General features: G+C 33.8%; 1 protein-coding gene and 1 long non-coding RNA gene across 2 annotated transcripts in view; both read right to left on the reverse strand.

Annotated features, from left to right (window-relative positions):
- On the reverse strand, positions 1 to 6,492 carry LOC147834263 (uncharacterized). The gene is made up of 2 exons (XR_015506268.1): positions 6,034 to 6,492; positions 1 to 770 (listed from the first exon to the last, which is right to left on the reverse strand). It is a non-coding gene; the product is annotated as an uncharacterized LOC147834263 (long non-coding RNA).
- Positions 6,493 to 8,402: 1,910 nt separating this feature from the next.
- Positions 8,403 to 15,458, reverse strand: part of lmbrd1 (LMBR1 domain containing 1) — a 172,495-nt gene continuing 165,439 nt past the window's right edge. Inside the window, 2 exon segments of the mRNA NM_001008612.1 lie at positions 8,403 to 9,150; positions 10,330 to 10,421. Coding sequence (NP_001008612.1) covers positions 9,040 to 9,150; positions 10,330 to 10,421 — 203 coding nt within the window. The 3' untranslated portion in view covers positions 8,403 to 9,039.

Here is a 15,458-nt window from a genome sequence, read left to right on the forward strand (position 1 = left end):
TAAATGAATACAACACCATGCTTTATTCACACAACCACAGAACATACTTTAGACATTATTTAGTTTAATTGCAATCTTTTCCATTTGATAATCACATTAAATAGATAGTTCGCCCAAAATAAAAAAAAATCTCTTAATTATTCAAGCTTTACTTGTTCATTTGAATTTCTTCCTTCTGTTTGACACAAAGGATGATGATTTGAAGAATGTTGGTAGCTGGCCTTTTCCCCCTACTACAGATATAGACGAGTGCCAGCAAAAAGCATTCTTCAAAATATCTTCTTTTGTGTTCAACAAAAGAAAGAAGGTAATAACAATATAAATCCACACGAGGGAGAATAAATGATGAGGTAATTTTCATTTTTTCGGGTACATCATCCCTTTAAGCCATATCGCAAAATCAATTTCAACACAATTTCATACAGCCAAACCTCTTGTCGCTTCATGCATTGTAGGTGCATTGAAGAAAATCGTACTATTCACACAACCAATTTTACACTCTTCCAAATAAACTCAACAGATTCCTCTTGCATTTCAACCTTGTGCTGATTGAAATGGTGCCTGCGCTTGAGCCCATTACTGCATACAATGGCCTTTGTGCCTTCCATGTCCCAAATTATATTTATTTCCTCATCCATCAAGTCTATTATTTAAATAGCTGCTGTAGGAGAGCTTCTCTCTGGGGCTTTTAGCCTCTTTCTCTCTCAAACTTCCAGCTCAGTGCAGACTTACACCAGCGATCGACTATAATTGCTTGTTGTGTATTAGATCTGAAAATATAGAGAGGATAAATGGATGAAGCAATCAAAAAAATGAATGAATTCTGTTGTTATATACTTGTGGAATTCCAAACCTACCATGTAAAAAGTGGTACAATAAAGCATTATTCTTCTTGACAGTTGGGTTTTGTAATATAATGACAATTTAAAGAGGTAGTTCACCCAAAAGTGAAAATTCTGTCATTATTTTCCCACTCTCTAGATCATTCATTCATTCATTTTAGTCCCTTTATTAATCTGGGGTCGCCACAGCGTAATGAACTGCCAACTTATCCAGCATATGTTTTCTTACTCAGCGGATGCCCTTCCAGCTGTAACCCATCTCTGGGAAACATCTATACACACTCATACCCTGTGGGCAATTTGGCCTACCCAATTCACCTGTACCGCATGGGTCTACTCTCCAGTTACTCTGGGGACAAAAAAAAAAACGCATCAAAATCCCTAGCCTGAGCTCAAAAGGACAAATAACTATTTTATGTATTGGAAAGTGACTAACGTTGTCATGATCAGCAATCTGAACTACAGGTCACATTTATGAACTATAATTCATGCCGTTTCGCACACACTGGCTGCCGTTCATCACTGATGACTCACACACAGCTGAATCCCGTAATCACAGAAAACAAAATTATTAGTCCCCTTTAATTTTTTTTCCCCTTTTTAAATATTTCCTTAATTATGTTTAACAGGGCAAGGAAATTTTCAAAGAATGTCTGATAATTTTTTTTTCTTTTCGTGAAAGTCTTATTTGTTTTATTTTGGCTAGAATAAAAGCAATTTAAAAACATTTTAAGGTCAAAATTATTAGCCCCTTTAGCCCCTTATCCTGCCTTCTGTTGTCCAAGATTCATCTTTACGCATGACAAACATATCCAAATAAATACAATTTCACTTGTTTAAAAACGTACATTTTTTAAAGGTACACTCCAAAAATGACTTTTGCTGCTTGTTCAAACTACTTATCTAAAATGAGTTAAAACAACACAATTCTTAGGTTGTTTTTGGCACAAACTGATTGTTTTATGTTTAATCTACTTTATAATATTAATAATCTACTTTATAATTTAAAAAAATGGTTATGTTACTTTAATTCACACTACCTTACAAAAGTCTTGTTGTCGATCAGGAGTGTAAGATCAACAAATAATAACTTGACTTAGATGATCATTTGGAAAAGTGCAGAAGGTACATTTTTCTGGATGAATCATCTGTTGAACTGCATCCCAATCATCACAAATACAGCAGAATACCTACTGGCAACATCAACAGTTTGAGGTATCAAGACATTTGTGCTGCACATTACATTACAAACCACTAAAGAGAGTTAGCAGGATAGCACTTCTCATACTTCAGCCTCCACATCATAGTTCATAAAAGCAAAAAAGGTCCAGGATTGGCCAGCCCAGTCACCAGACATGAACATTATTTAGCATGTCTGGGGTACGATGAAGAAGACATAAAAAATAAACTCAAAAGAATCTTAATGAACTCTGGGAGTCATGCAAGATCTCTTTCTTTGCCATTCCAGATGACTTTATCTGGAGTCATTGCAGAGATGGATGCAGTAGTCCAAGCTCATGGGAGTCATATATTCATTCTTTTTCCACTGCAGCATGACTTTTATTCTATACTGTACATTATTTATGTTAAGTGACAAGACTTTTGTCAAAACAAAGTCCGACCTTACTGTCCTAATTAAATAATTAAAAATAAAGAAATGGTCATATTTAATTTGGTAAAATAAGTGTAATCTAGAAGCCTTTGCCTTTCATATAAGCCACTTCTAATACCACATGATCAACTAGAAGTCAAGTAAATATTTACTTTTCCTAAAACTTGGATAAGCAACAAGACTTTTGTCAGGTAGTGTATATTGGTGGATGAGCAAATCATACTAAAATGTACAAATGAGATTGTACAAATTAATACAATTTAGCCATTGAATGAAAAAGTTATGAATTGCCTGAAATTGTTGGATAAAGCTGACAGAAATGTTAATTATCAATTAAATTAATCAAATGTCGACAAAATATTTTTTTAGTTTAACTTTAGTGCATAAATTCTATAGTGATAATTTCAATGCTAACAAACAGAGTTGGGGTTATGTATTGGGTAGGATTAGGGATCAAAAAATATCATACACTGTAAAAAAGCAGGGTTCCACACAATTTATTCATGCTGTGCCAACACCAATAAACAGTTTTTTTTGACAAATTTAATCAAATTAAGTTGACTATAATATATTTTATACATGTGTTTTTCAGCTCATTTAAATAAGTAGTTTGAACAAGTAGCAAAATTCCTCTTTTTGAGTCTACTTTATAAGCTAATAGTGAGAATTGATACTTGTTGCCTTACCACACTCAGAAAATTATATCTACCGGTTGTTTAAACTACTTAAAATAAGCTGAAACAACACAAATCTTAAGGTTAATTTGGAATAACTTAATTGTTTTATGTTCAATCCACAAATTGGTACAAACAAATAAGATAACGTAATTCCTTGAAGCTTTCTTACACAAATCTAGTGTGTGAAATCCAGTTTTTTTTTCTTCTTTTTTTTTTTTTGCTTCCAGAAGCTTCAATATGTGTTTAAGTGCTAGTTCAGGAACCCCAAGGTGCAATTTTAGTGCTATAATATGCTTTGGGAGGTTTATCATCCTGCGGTTTGTTGAGTTGGAGGTTTACCAGCACCAGAGCACTGATATGACAGTGGGTTTTGTCATTTATGGATCTTGGAGTTTATTACTGCAGATCACACTCTTGATGCAGACAAATGTTAAAGCATAAACACTGAGGTTTCCTATGAGACTCGCAGCATCCATAAAAGAGAAAGAGCAAAGCAGAGAGTCAGACTGTGCTGAAGCAGATCAAGTTAACAGCTGGACCAGATGAAGCCCGGTGTTTTTCATTGGGAGAGTTTGTAGAGACTCCCAGTGGAAAAAAGGGGCAGCAGAGAGGTTAACATTGCAGAGCCAAACACAAGAACAAACAAGCGCAAACACACACACAGCACTCAATGACGGCTAACACAGCCTCCATTAAACAACACATACAAGCTGCATTTACATAAACACTTACTGGCCACTTTATTAGGTACACCAGTCCAACTGCCTGTTAACACAAGTTTCTAATTAGCCAATCACATGGCAGCAACTCAATGCATTTAGGCATGTAGACATGGTCAAGATGATCTGCTGCAGTTCAAACCGAGCATCAGAATGGGGAAGAAAGGTGATTTAAGTGACTTTGAACGTGGCATGGTTGTTGGTGCAGGATGGGCTGGTCAGAGTATTTTAGAAACTGCTGGTCTACTGGGATTTTCATGCACAACTATCTCTAGGGTTTACAGAGAATGATCTGAAAAAGAGAAAATGTCCAGCAGGCCCGGATTGGCTAATCGGGAGGACTGGGAGAATTCCCGGTGGGCCGGTCTGTTTTTTGACCGCAAGGGCCGTGTCCCTAGCTGCCTGCACTCTCAGCAGTCACACTTTTTTTCTTCTATTTATTTATTTGACCATAGCTTTACTCTTTTTAATCATTATTTTACCGTAGTGCCGCTCTTTTTATTTATTTTCTCGCAGCCCCGTGAGAAAAATGCAGCCTGCAGGTTAACTAACGTTAATGATAATGATGTAATGCAACTATCGACCCCAAACAGCAGCACCTTAGTGAATATAAGAATTCGAATAAAATGAATAAAACACCTGCTCAATGAAAATCAAATGATTCACTATATTAATAAATCTGACATAACTTGATCAGAAATCTAAAAATAGGAGAAAAAGATTGAGCCATCAAAAAAAGAAAGTAGTGCTGTGTCTTAAGGGTCGCAAGTCATTCGTTATTTTTTACTCTCACTGTAATAGCGCCAATGTGGTCCAGTGGTAAGCACATTGCATTTCAATGTCGCAGACCTGTGATCGAATCTCCCATGAAAAATCTGTTTTTTGTTTTTTTTTCGATTTTATTGTTAAGACATAAAATACTGTTAGGGCTGTTGACCATTTGAATTTCTAAAGCAGCAGTTTTCTTGAAAAAGACGTGATAGTGCCATTAGTAACTGAATTGGAATCAGTCGTGAACTGAGGTGGGCCGGTCTGGCTTGAAACTCCAGGGCTGAAAATGAGTCCCACTCCGGCCCTGATGTCCAGTGAGTGGCAGTTCTGTGGGCGCAAATGCCTTGTTGGTGCCAGAGGTAAGAGGAGAATGGCCAGACTGGTTCAGGCTAATAGAAAGGCAACAGTAACTTAATCAACCACTCGTTACAACCGAGGTATGCAGAAGAGCATCTCTGAATGCACACACATCCAACCTTGAGGCTGATGGGCTACAGTGGCAGAAGATCACACCGGGTTCCACTTCTATCAGTTAAGAACAAGAAGAAACTGAGGCTACAATTTGCAAAGGTTCAGCAAAATTGGACAATAGAAAATTAAAAAAACGTTGCCTGGTCTGATGAGTCTCGATTTCTGCTGCAAAATCTGGATGGTAGGGTTAGAATTTGGCATCACAACATGACAGCACGGATCTATCCTGCCTTGTGTCAACTGTTCAGGCTGTTGGTGGTGGTGGTGTAATGGTGTAGTGGATATTTTCTTGGCACACTTTGAGCACATTACTACCAATAGAGCATTGGTACCAAAGCCTACCTGGAAGGGCATCCCCTGCGTAAAACATATGCTGGAATAGTTGGTGGTTTATTACGCAGTGGTGACCGCTGATCAAAAAGGGACTGAGCTAAAGTTGAATGAATGAATGAATGAATGAATGAATGAATGAATGAATAGGTGGTTTATTTGAGGTCGGTTAACTCTAATTGTGTTGTACTTGCTTGACTCCTTAATATTATCATTATTATTATTTTTACATAATGTATATTTCAGAATACAATACTTTTCACTAATGTCAGCATGTCTACTAGACCTGCTATGTTTATTTATTTTTTAAATCTATAAAAGACTTTGTGAACTGGAGGTCGCTGAGACTTTTATTTCTTTATGTTGTTGAGCACATGTTCAGTATGTAGTTTCAACTGAAACGAATTATTAACTAGGGGGCAGGACTTTATTTTAGCTCATCATTAGCAAACTATGCTAATACAACAAAACAAAATAAAGCCACAGCCTTTTACAACAGTGTAGCTTAATTAACAAACCGGCTAAATTTCAGTCAGTAAAATAAACAAAAACAACATGCAATTTGACGATCAATTGTTATTTTAATATCAAAATCTTGCATTTCTACTGACCTTATTCTTGCCGTACGAGCGGGCGCAGCCATTGGAATCCTTTGGTTCGAAACTTCCGGGCACTTTCAATGATTTATAGACGTTAAAAACAGCTTGTTTTGCTGCCTCGTGTTTTTAATATTTTACTTTTTATGTATAGTCATTAATACATTTATTTGTAGAGCAAGAAGTATCGTTTTCTGCCGTTTATGATTGATTTCTTCCACAAGCAACCGAATCGGAAGTTCTAAGACAATCAACTAAACGAGCGCACTTTCGCACCTGTAAACTCTGTTATGTCTGCATTTGTTACAGTGTGCTGGCGGTTAACTGTACTGTAACAGCGTTGTCACCGACCCTTCTTTTTTGTTGATTATATAAGCAAGCTCGAGAAAATGAGCGGTTTTCTTTCCAAAGAACTCTGCCATCTGTTAGGAGAGTCTTGCTGGCGTGTCTTCGTTAGCCATGAATCACATGAACATCTGCTCCAGGTGAAAACACACGAGAAGCGCACAAGCCCGCTCGTCACGCGCAGACGCAGATTCAATGCCTGTAAAAACCAAACTGCGCAGGCCGCGCGCGCTCACGTCTTGTATCTGACTGCTAGAATAAACAGAAGATCTACAGCAGCCTACAAACACTTTCACATCAGACATTTGCAACTGCATTGTATGGAAAATCATTTCTGCCATAAAAGAAAACAACAACAGGCATGACATCTTAAAATGTTTAAAAGAAGAGTTTATTTGCAAAAACATACATAGATAACTATTTTCATAAATTATGCTATTTTTTAGAAAATTAACTTTTTAATAAACAAAAAAAACAAGTTTTGTTAAAAGTTGTAAAAACGTTTATATGTTTTTAGGCATCTGAAATCTTCAGATTGTTAGTTAAATTACAAGTTCAACAAATTAACTTAAAATTATTCACTTTAAAGTCAAGATTTCATAGGCCTAAACAGTCCTTAATTTGTGTATGGCAAAGTCCCCGAACAGGTCAGGGTAACTAACACATCAGGCATTACCCGAGGATGTAGAGGTGCCATGCACAAAAGTGAAGAGTGGGGCAGGGGGTTGGATGACGGAGGGGTGTCACGGACGAGTGGGAAGAGGGTTGGGGATTTGCAGAAGAAAATGAAAGTGAACAGAAGACGGTGGAGGACGAGGACGATATGACATGCACATTATCCTGCTGGACGTAGCCATCAGAAGATGGGTACACTATGGTCATAAAGGGATGGACATGGTCAGCAACAATACTCAGGTAGGTTGTGGCATTGACACAATGCATAGTTGGTACTAATGGGCCCAAAGTGTGCCAAGAAAATATCCTCCACACCATTACACCACCACCAGCAGACTGAACATTTAATACATGTTATTGATTTATGTTGTTGACACCAAATTCTGACCCTACCATCCAAATGTCGCAGCAGAAATCGAAACTCATCAGACCATAACATGTTTTTCCAATCTTCTATTATCCAATTTTGGTGAGCCTGTGTGAATTGTAGCCTCAGTTTCCTGTTCTTAGTTGACAGTGATGGCAGCCGGTGTGGTCTTCTGCATAACTCGGTTGCTTTTCTATCAGCTGGAACCAGTCTGGCCGTTCTCCTCTGACCTCTGGCATCAACAAGGCATTTGTGCCCACAGAACTGCCACTCACTGGATATTTTCTCTTTTTCTGACCGTTCTCTGTAAACCCTAGAAATGGTTGTGCGTGAAAATCCCAGTAAATCAGCAGTTTCTGAAATACTCTGACCAGCCCATCTGGCACCAACAACCATGCCACTTTCAAAGTCACTTAAATCACCTTTCTTCCCCATTCTGATGCTCAGTTTGAACTGCAGCAGTTTGACTTGACCATGCCTACATGCCTTAATGCATTGAGTTGCTGCCGTGTGATTGGCTGATCAGAAATTTGCATTACCGAGCAGTTGGACAGGTGTACCCAATAAAGTGGCCGGTGAGTGTATATGCCTGTAGTCATAATCATATGAAAAATTATGAGATAAAATCAAAATGTTAACATACAGCATTTCTTTTTCCTTTGGCTCAGTCCCTTTATTAATCAGGGGTTCCCACAGCGGAATGAATCGCCCACTTATCCAGCATATGGTTTACACAGTGGATACCCTTCCAGCTGCAACTCTAGGAAACTAAAATGATAACATATTCAAAATAATTACTTACCTAGTCATCTTTTACTAATATTACTAACAACAACAACAGCAGCAGCAATTATTGTAACATTACTACTCCTACTACAGAGTACAGACAAGTCATTTGATTTATTGTTTAAAACCAGATATTCCTTTTAATCTTTATTAATTGATGAAAACTGCATTGATACAGACATTTTTAAAGAAATGTTTAAAAGAGAAGCAAAACAGGCAAACACTGTATATTTTACATCATTTTGCATCAGTCAATCATTGCAAGTACAATCCAAAAATTCCAAAATAAAAGTCTGTGAAAGAAATCAACACGCGTGACAGTAATTCGACATTATGGCAATAATAATTCAGAGATCAGAAACGTTTAAGAAAGCACACAGCAGTATTATTCCTAGACAACAAAAAGACAGATGTGCACAGCAATTATAAAAAGCTTCAATAAATAATTCAGCATAAAGATCTCAACCCTTTTTATTTCTGTCAACAAAAATATCTGTAACTTTAAACCTTATCTGAAAACAAATTTGGTCTTTTGTGTTGAATTATTTCAGACAAAAATGCAACATGACATGCATATAAACCCTCAGTTGGTATTAGAAACGGGTTAACATATCAGATTACTAACTAATTAAACACAACAATGCCTCTAAAGACACAAAATCTATTTGGCATCATAACACATTCACTTAAGTCTTAAAGAATGTTAATAATAATAATACTCTCTCTGAACGACGAATCAAGGACGAGTTTTGAGAAGGTGAAAAACTGTTTTACAATTGATATACTTCAGCTCTAACTGCTAACCAGACCTAGTAAAATCAGGTGTTTATTTCATACCACAGCAGAGGTTAATGGACATATTCATCATCACTGAAATCCGAATCGTCTGCATCAACTTCCCCTTCAATCACAGACTTCTTGCCTTTACAGCACGACACAACCAAACCGATGAGAAACACCTGCAACACAACAAGCGCACACACGCAGCTGTTCACAAACAATTATAAAAACAACAATCAAAATTAAAAATAATTGCTATTTAAAAAACTGCACAGCAACAAAACAAGGTTATCATTATTGTAACTGTTGTTGATGATGATAATAATAATAATAATATATTTATATTATAACATACATAATATATAACATATTTATTATAATATATTCATCATTACATATTATGATACTATATTTAATGATAATATAATAATATATTTTTAATATAACATACCTAATATATAACATATTATAATACATTAATAATAATTACATATTATGATACTGTATTTAATATTATATATATATATATATATATATATATATATATATATATATATATATATATATATATATATATATATATATATATATATATATATATTTAATAAGAATAATATGTACTATGTAATACAACATATGACATATAATATTATATTTACTGTAATATATCAATAATTACATACAATAATAATAATAATAATAACTATAATAATTATGATAATTATAATAATAATACATGTATAAAACAACATACATGATATAACATATTTATTATAATATATTAATAGTTACATATTATAATTATAATACTATATTTAATATTAATATTTGTAATATAACATATATGATATATAACAGTATATTTGTTATAATATATTTATTAGTATATATATATATATATATATATATATATATATATATATATATATATATATATATATATATATATATATATATATATATATATATATATAATACAATATGTAATAAAAATAATAATAAAATGTTTTTAATATAACATATATAATATATAACATAATATTTATTATAATACATTAATAACTAATACAAATTATTTTTATTCATTTTTATTTTATTAACAAAAACACTCATAAATAATCACTGCAATCTTACAGTTAAATGTATAAATGTATAAATGTATTATTATTTATCTGATAATTTATGATAAATAAATATAAATATTGTTGTAAAATTGGAGTGTAAAGGAACATGTATTCCTTATAGTTTAAGAATTCATTTGTGTTAATAAATATAAAGTCCTTAATATCTAATATTGATGTTTATATATTTATGTTGATATAATCCCATAAAATGTTACAATAAATAAACCAACTTACACCAAGAAAAGCCCAGTTGCCAAAATAGTAGATGGTGCTGAAAAACCAAAACTTGTGCAGGAACAGGTATGATCTGGTTACCGTGCACTGGTCTGTAAGAGAAAAAAAAGAACAAAACGTATTCAATAACAATCTATTCAGTTAACTTTCCTTCAGCTTTGTCTTGTATTTAGCAGGGGTCGCCACAGCGGAATGAACCGCCCATTCACTTTTTGGAAGAAAAAAAGAAGTAACATTTCTTCTCTCTGATTTTGAAGGAAAGTAAAGAGATATGAAACATTGTTTGTCATTATTTACTCACACTTCTTCAAAACCTTTATGTGTTTCTTTCTTCTGTTGAACACAAAAGAAGATGTTTTGAAGAATGTTAGAAACCAGCAACCAATGACTTTCACTGTGTTATTTGTTTTGCTACTTTACTACTATGGATGCCAATGACTACCAGATTTTTCAAGATCTCTATTTTTGTGATAAACAGGCATTAAATTGTATAAATGATTTGAACCACTTACAGGAGAGTACGTTTTTATTTTTGATGAACTACCCCTTTAACTTTTGTTAATTTAAATTTTTTGCTACTATGGATGCCAATGGCTACCCATTTTCAAAGTCTCTCTTTTTGTGTGATAAACAGACAATGCATTCCATGAATGCTTGGAACCACTTGAGGGTGAGTACATTTTTACTCTTGTTAACCCTCCTTTTTTGCTAATAAGTTTAGATCTGACAGAAACAAGCAAACGCTGATAATAATAATAATAATAATAATAATAATAATAATAATAACTTACATACATAAGTACATACATAAAATGAGATATTTTTACACATACATTAACATAAAACCTTTATTTTGGTTGAGATTAATCATGATTAGTTGTTTGCCAGCATTTTGAAGGAAGATATTAGAGTTTTATTTTGTTTGCTTGTCTGATTGCTGTATGAAGAAACTGATCAGAGCTCATGGATGAAGTGTGACTAATAACCAGCTGGATCTGCCCTACAGAGTGTGCTGTCTACAGAGGGAAGGGAGGAGCAGATCTGCAGATAATCAGCTGCTCTATTAAAAAACATGAGAGGCAGCAGAGGTCAGTCTGTCAGACATCCTATCAGCTCACACAGCGTTTGCACTCCACATTAACCTCTGTCCCGAGCGAGAGCCCATCAGCCGCTCACACACAAGCAGGATTGATGCTCACATGTAATATTAACAGCAGTCTTAAACGTCTCCAGTGACCACCGGCGATTGGATCTGCCAGATTTTTCAGAACTGTGTACTAACAGGTGGAGTTTAGACACTACACTGCAAAACATGCTTTTCTTAGATTTTTTTTTTTACCTTGCTTCCAGCCTAAATATAAAAAAAAACTCTACAATTGAAAAGCATTTTCCTTACAAGCAAAACATAATGTATTGTTTTAAGAAATAATATGTTAAATATAAGTGAAATGTTACTTAAAAAATGCTAAATAATCTTATTTTGAAAGGAAAAACAAGATTATTTTGCTTACCCCATTGGCAGATTATTTTGCTTGTTTTAAGGAAAAACTCACATATATTATGCATATTATTTCTTAAAACAATACACTATGTTTTGCTTGTTTAGAAAATGCTTAAGATTTGCATATTATTTCTGAAAACAAGACATCATGTTTTGCTTATTTAGAAAATGCTTCTTGATTAAAGAATTTTTAGGTTTTTGAGCTAAAAACAAGCCAAAAATCTAAATGAAAAGCATTTTGTTTTTTGCTGTGTAGATATTGCAAAAAAACTAAAACTCTACTAAATGTGTGATTAGAAGGAAACTTTAAGAATAAAAAGGTAAAAAAAAAGGTTAAACGAATGAATGTATGAAAGCTTAAAAGAGGAAAATATTAATAAGCAAATGAAAAACTAAACACGCACAAAAGAATGAGTGAACAAAAAGAACAAACAATAGAATTTAAAGAAAGATTAAAAGAATTTTTGAAAGCAAATAATAAACAAATGAAAGAATGAAAGTGTAAGAATGTGCAAATAATGAATACATTTAAAAATAAAAAACAAATTCAAGTGCAATAATGCACAAATATTGAAGCAAATGAAAAATTAAGGAATGAACCAATGAAAGATTAAAATAAATACCAAAAGTTTAAAATATACTGAAAGTTCTTGAAAAATTTGACAAAAATGAAAGAATAAAATAACAAGCAAAGAACAAACCAAAATATATTAAAAGAAAAAAAAAAGATTGATCAAAAGAAAGATTAAAAGAACATGAAAACTTAATGGCGACGCAGTGGTGCAGTGGGTAGTGCTGTCACCTCACAGCAAGAAGGTCGCTGGGTCGCTTGTTCGAACCTCGGCTCAGTTGGCGTTTCTGTGTGGAGTTTGCATGTTCGCATGTCCTCTGGGTGCTCCGGTTTTCCCCACAGTCCAAAGAAATGCGGTACAGGTGAATTGGGTAGGCTAAATTGTCTGTAGTGTATGAGTGTGTGTGTGAATGTGTGTGTGGATGTTTCCCAGAGATGGGTTGTGGCTGGCAGGGCATTCACTGTGTAAAAACGTGCTGGATAAGTTGGCGGTTCATTTTACTGTGGCGACCCCGGATTAATAAAGAAAATGACAAGAAAATGAATGAATGAATGAATGAATGAATGATTGAATGAATGAATGAATGAATGAATGAATGAATGAATGAATGAATGAATGAATGAAAATTTAATGAATGTAAGAAGGAATAAAAGTGTAAGAATATGCAAATAATGAAACAACAGAAAAAGAAAAACAAATCTTCTTGAAAAATGAAATACAAATGAAAACAAAATACAAACCAATGTTTTAGAAAAAGAAAGATTAAAAGAAAATGAAATCTTAGAATGAAAGAATAAATGAAAAAAACGAATGAGCAAATAAAAGATAGAAAGAACAAATGAAAAAAGAGAGCACAAATGAGAGTGTAAGAATGAGCAATGCTCCTCCCTTCCCTGGAACAAATAAAAAACAATTAACAATGAGCAAATGAAAAAGTAAAAGTGAATGAAAGAAGGATTGATAAAACGAACAGATAAAAAGTGAATAAATGAACATGCAAAACGTTTAAAAATGGCCAAAAAAATTAATAAATAAATAATGAACAACTAAAAGGAAGTGAATAAAAAAATCAAACATGAAAGAAAGTCGTCAAACTTTTTAGAGAGCACTTCAAAACTATAGATATGAGCCAAAGTTTAGCGCAGAAATATACGACAAAATAAGAATAATAGTATATAAAATATGTAAAAAAAACAAGATAAAATACAGCTAAACTACCTGAAAAGTCATATTAATTAAAATAACTATTAGGATTAGTTATTAAGATATTATTATCAGTTATTACTGTTATTAAGATCAGGTGTTAGATGCCAAAAAAAAAAAAAAAACATGTTTTAAGTTTTATTCTTTTATAAGAAAGAATAAACAAATGAACAAAATATTTAGCAAAAGATAAGAAGCATGAAAGCTTAGAATGGATGAATGAAAAAAAAACAGGAATGAACTAATACAAGATAGAAAGAACAAATAAAAAAAGAGAGCACAAACAATTTAAATATTGAACACAAATTAATAAATAAGAAATGAACAACTAAAATACGGAAGGAAAAACACAGAGAGACCGATATCGGAGTTCAAATGAAATAACGAACAACACAACAACAGATAGATCAAATGAAAAAGATATATATATATATAAATAAAAGAATGAAAAACATATAAAAGAAGGAACAAACAACAGACAAACAGAGAGAGGCAAAGGTATAAATAAACATAAATTGTAGTTGACTGATTTGGAAAAGTAGTGGTTATATATTTGCTGGAGACTTTAATGAAGTTATCCTGCCGTCCAGAAGACCAGCAGCCAATTTAACTGAGCAAAAATCAATTTTCAAACTTTGAGGCAACTCTTTAAAGTTCAGTCCAAAGAAACTGGGGGGAAGTTTTCTCAATTAGACAACACTAAAGCAGATGGAGGTCCTTGTTTTGGCTAAAGCAAGACAAACACACACACACACACACACACACACACACACACACACACACACACACACACACACACACACACACACACACACACACACACACACACACACACACACACAAAACATTTTTCTTTCACTTGAAACTTTGCAAGTTTCCAAGACTTCTGCCAAAAAGCAAACTAGTAAACTGATCTACACGGCAAGCTTTTGGCATGTCGCTGCACAAAGAATATCTTTAAAAGACAGTTACTACAGCGGTCCCTCTGGCTCAGGACCTGTTTGAGAGCAGGCACGGTCCTCCCCTCCTGCACTTCTCCTGCCATCTGCAGCTCAGCAGATGCTCACCTGAATTACAGGGCAGATGGTTCTCAACAGTGCTCTGGCTAAACAAATCATCGTGTACAGCAGTGACCCGCTTCACCTTCAGACCGCAGTCACTGCTGACAGAGAAACACTGCCAAAGACCACAGCCATTCAGACCTTCCCTCCCTCCGTCTGTGCGCCACTGTGTTCCTGCGGCCGCTCAGAGCATTGACTCTTAAAGAGACGGTTCATTGTTGTCTTCATGTTGTATGAATCTGTACAACAGTAACTTGTGCTACTAATGCAATTTAAGCCACACTCTAAAAAAAATGTTCCACACAATCCCTTCATGTCATTCTAACACAAACCAGTTCATATATTCATTCATTCATTTTCTTTTGGGCTTAGTCCTTTTATCAGGGGTCGCCACAGCGGAATGAACCACCAATTTATCCAGCATATGTTTTATGCAGCGGATGACCTTCCAGCCACAACCCACAACTTACAATTTTAAGTTGATTGAACAGAAATCAATACATTCTTTATCCCCCAAAAAACTTTGAACTTGTTTAAAAAAGTAGTTTGAACAAGCAGAAAAAGTATTTTCTTTAAGTAATATATTTAAAATTAAAGTCTGAAAGAGCATGTAAAAAAAAAAAACTAATTCTACACACAGATTAATCACATAGAAAATAAAATTTAGTTTAGACATAATATGTGTGCTGTGTATATTAATTATGTATATATAAAAACACACATGCATGCATAAATTTGAGAAAATGCTTATTTTTAAAAAGGCATATGTGTTTTAATTTAAATGACCTAGAA

This window comes from Danio rerio, chromosome 13 (genome assembly GCF_052040795.2).
Source record: "Danio rerio strain M-AB ecotype USA chromosome 13, GRCz13ab, whole genome shotgun sequence".
In the NCBI taxonomy this organism is placed as follows: Eukaryota; Metazoa; Chordata; class Actinopteri; order Cypriniformes; family Danionidae; genus Danio; species Danio rerio.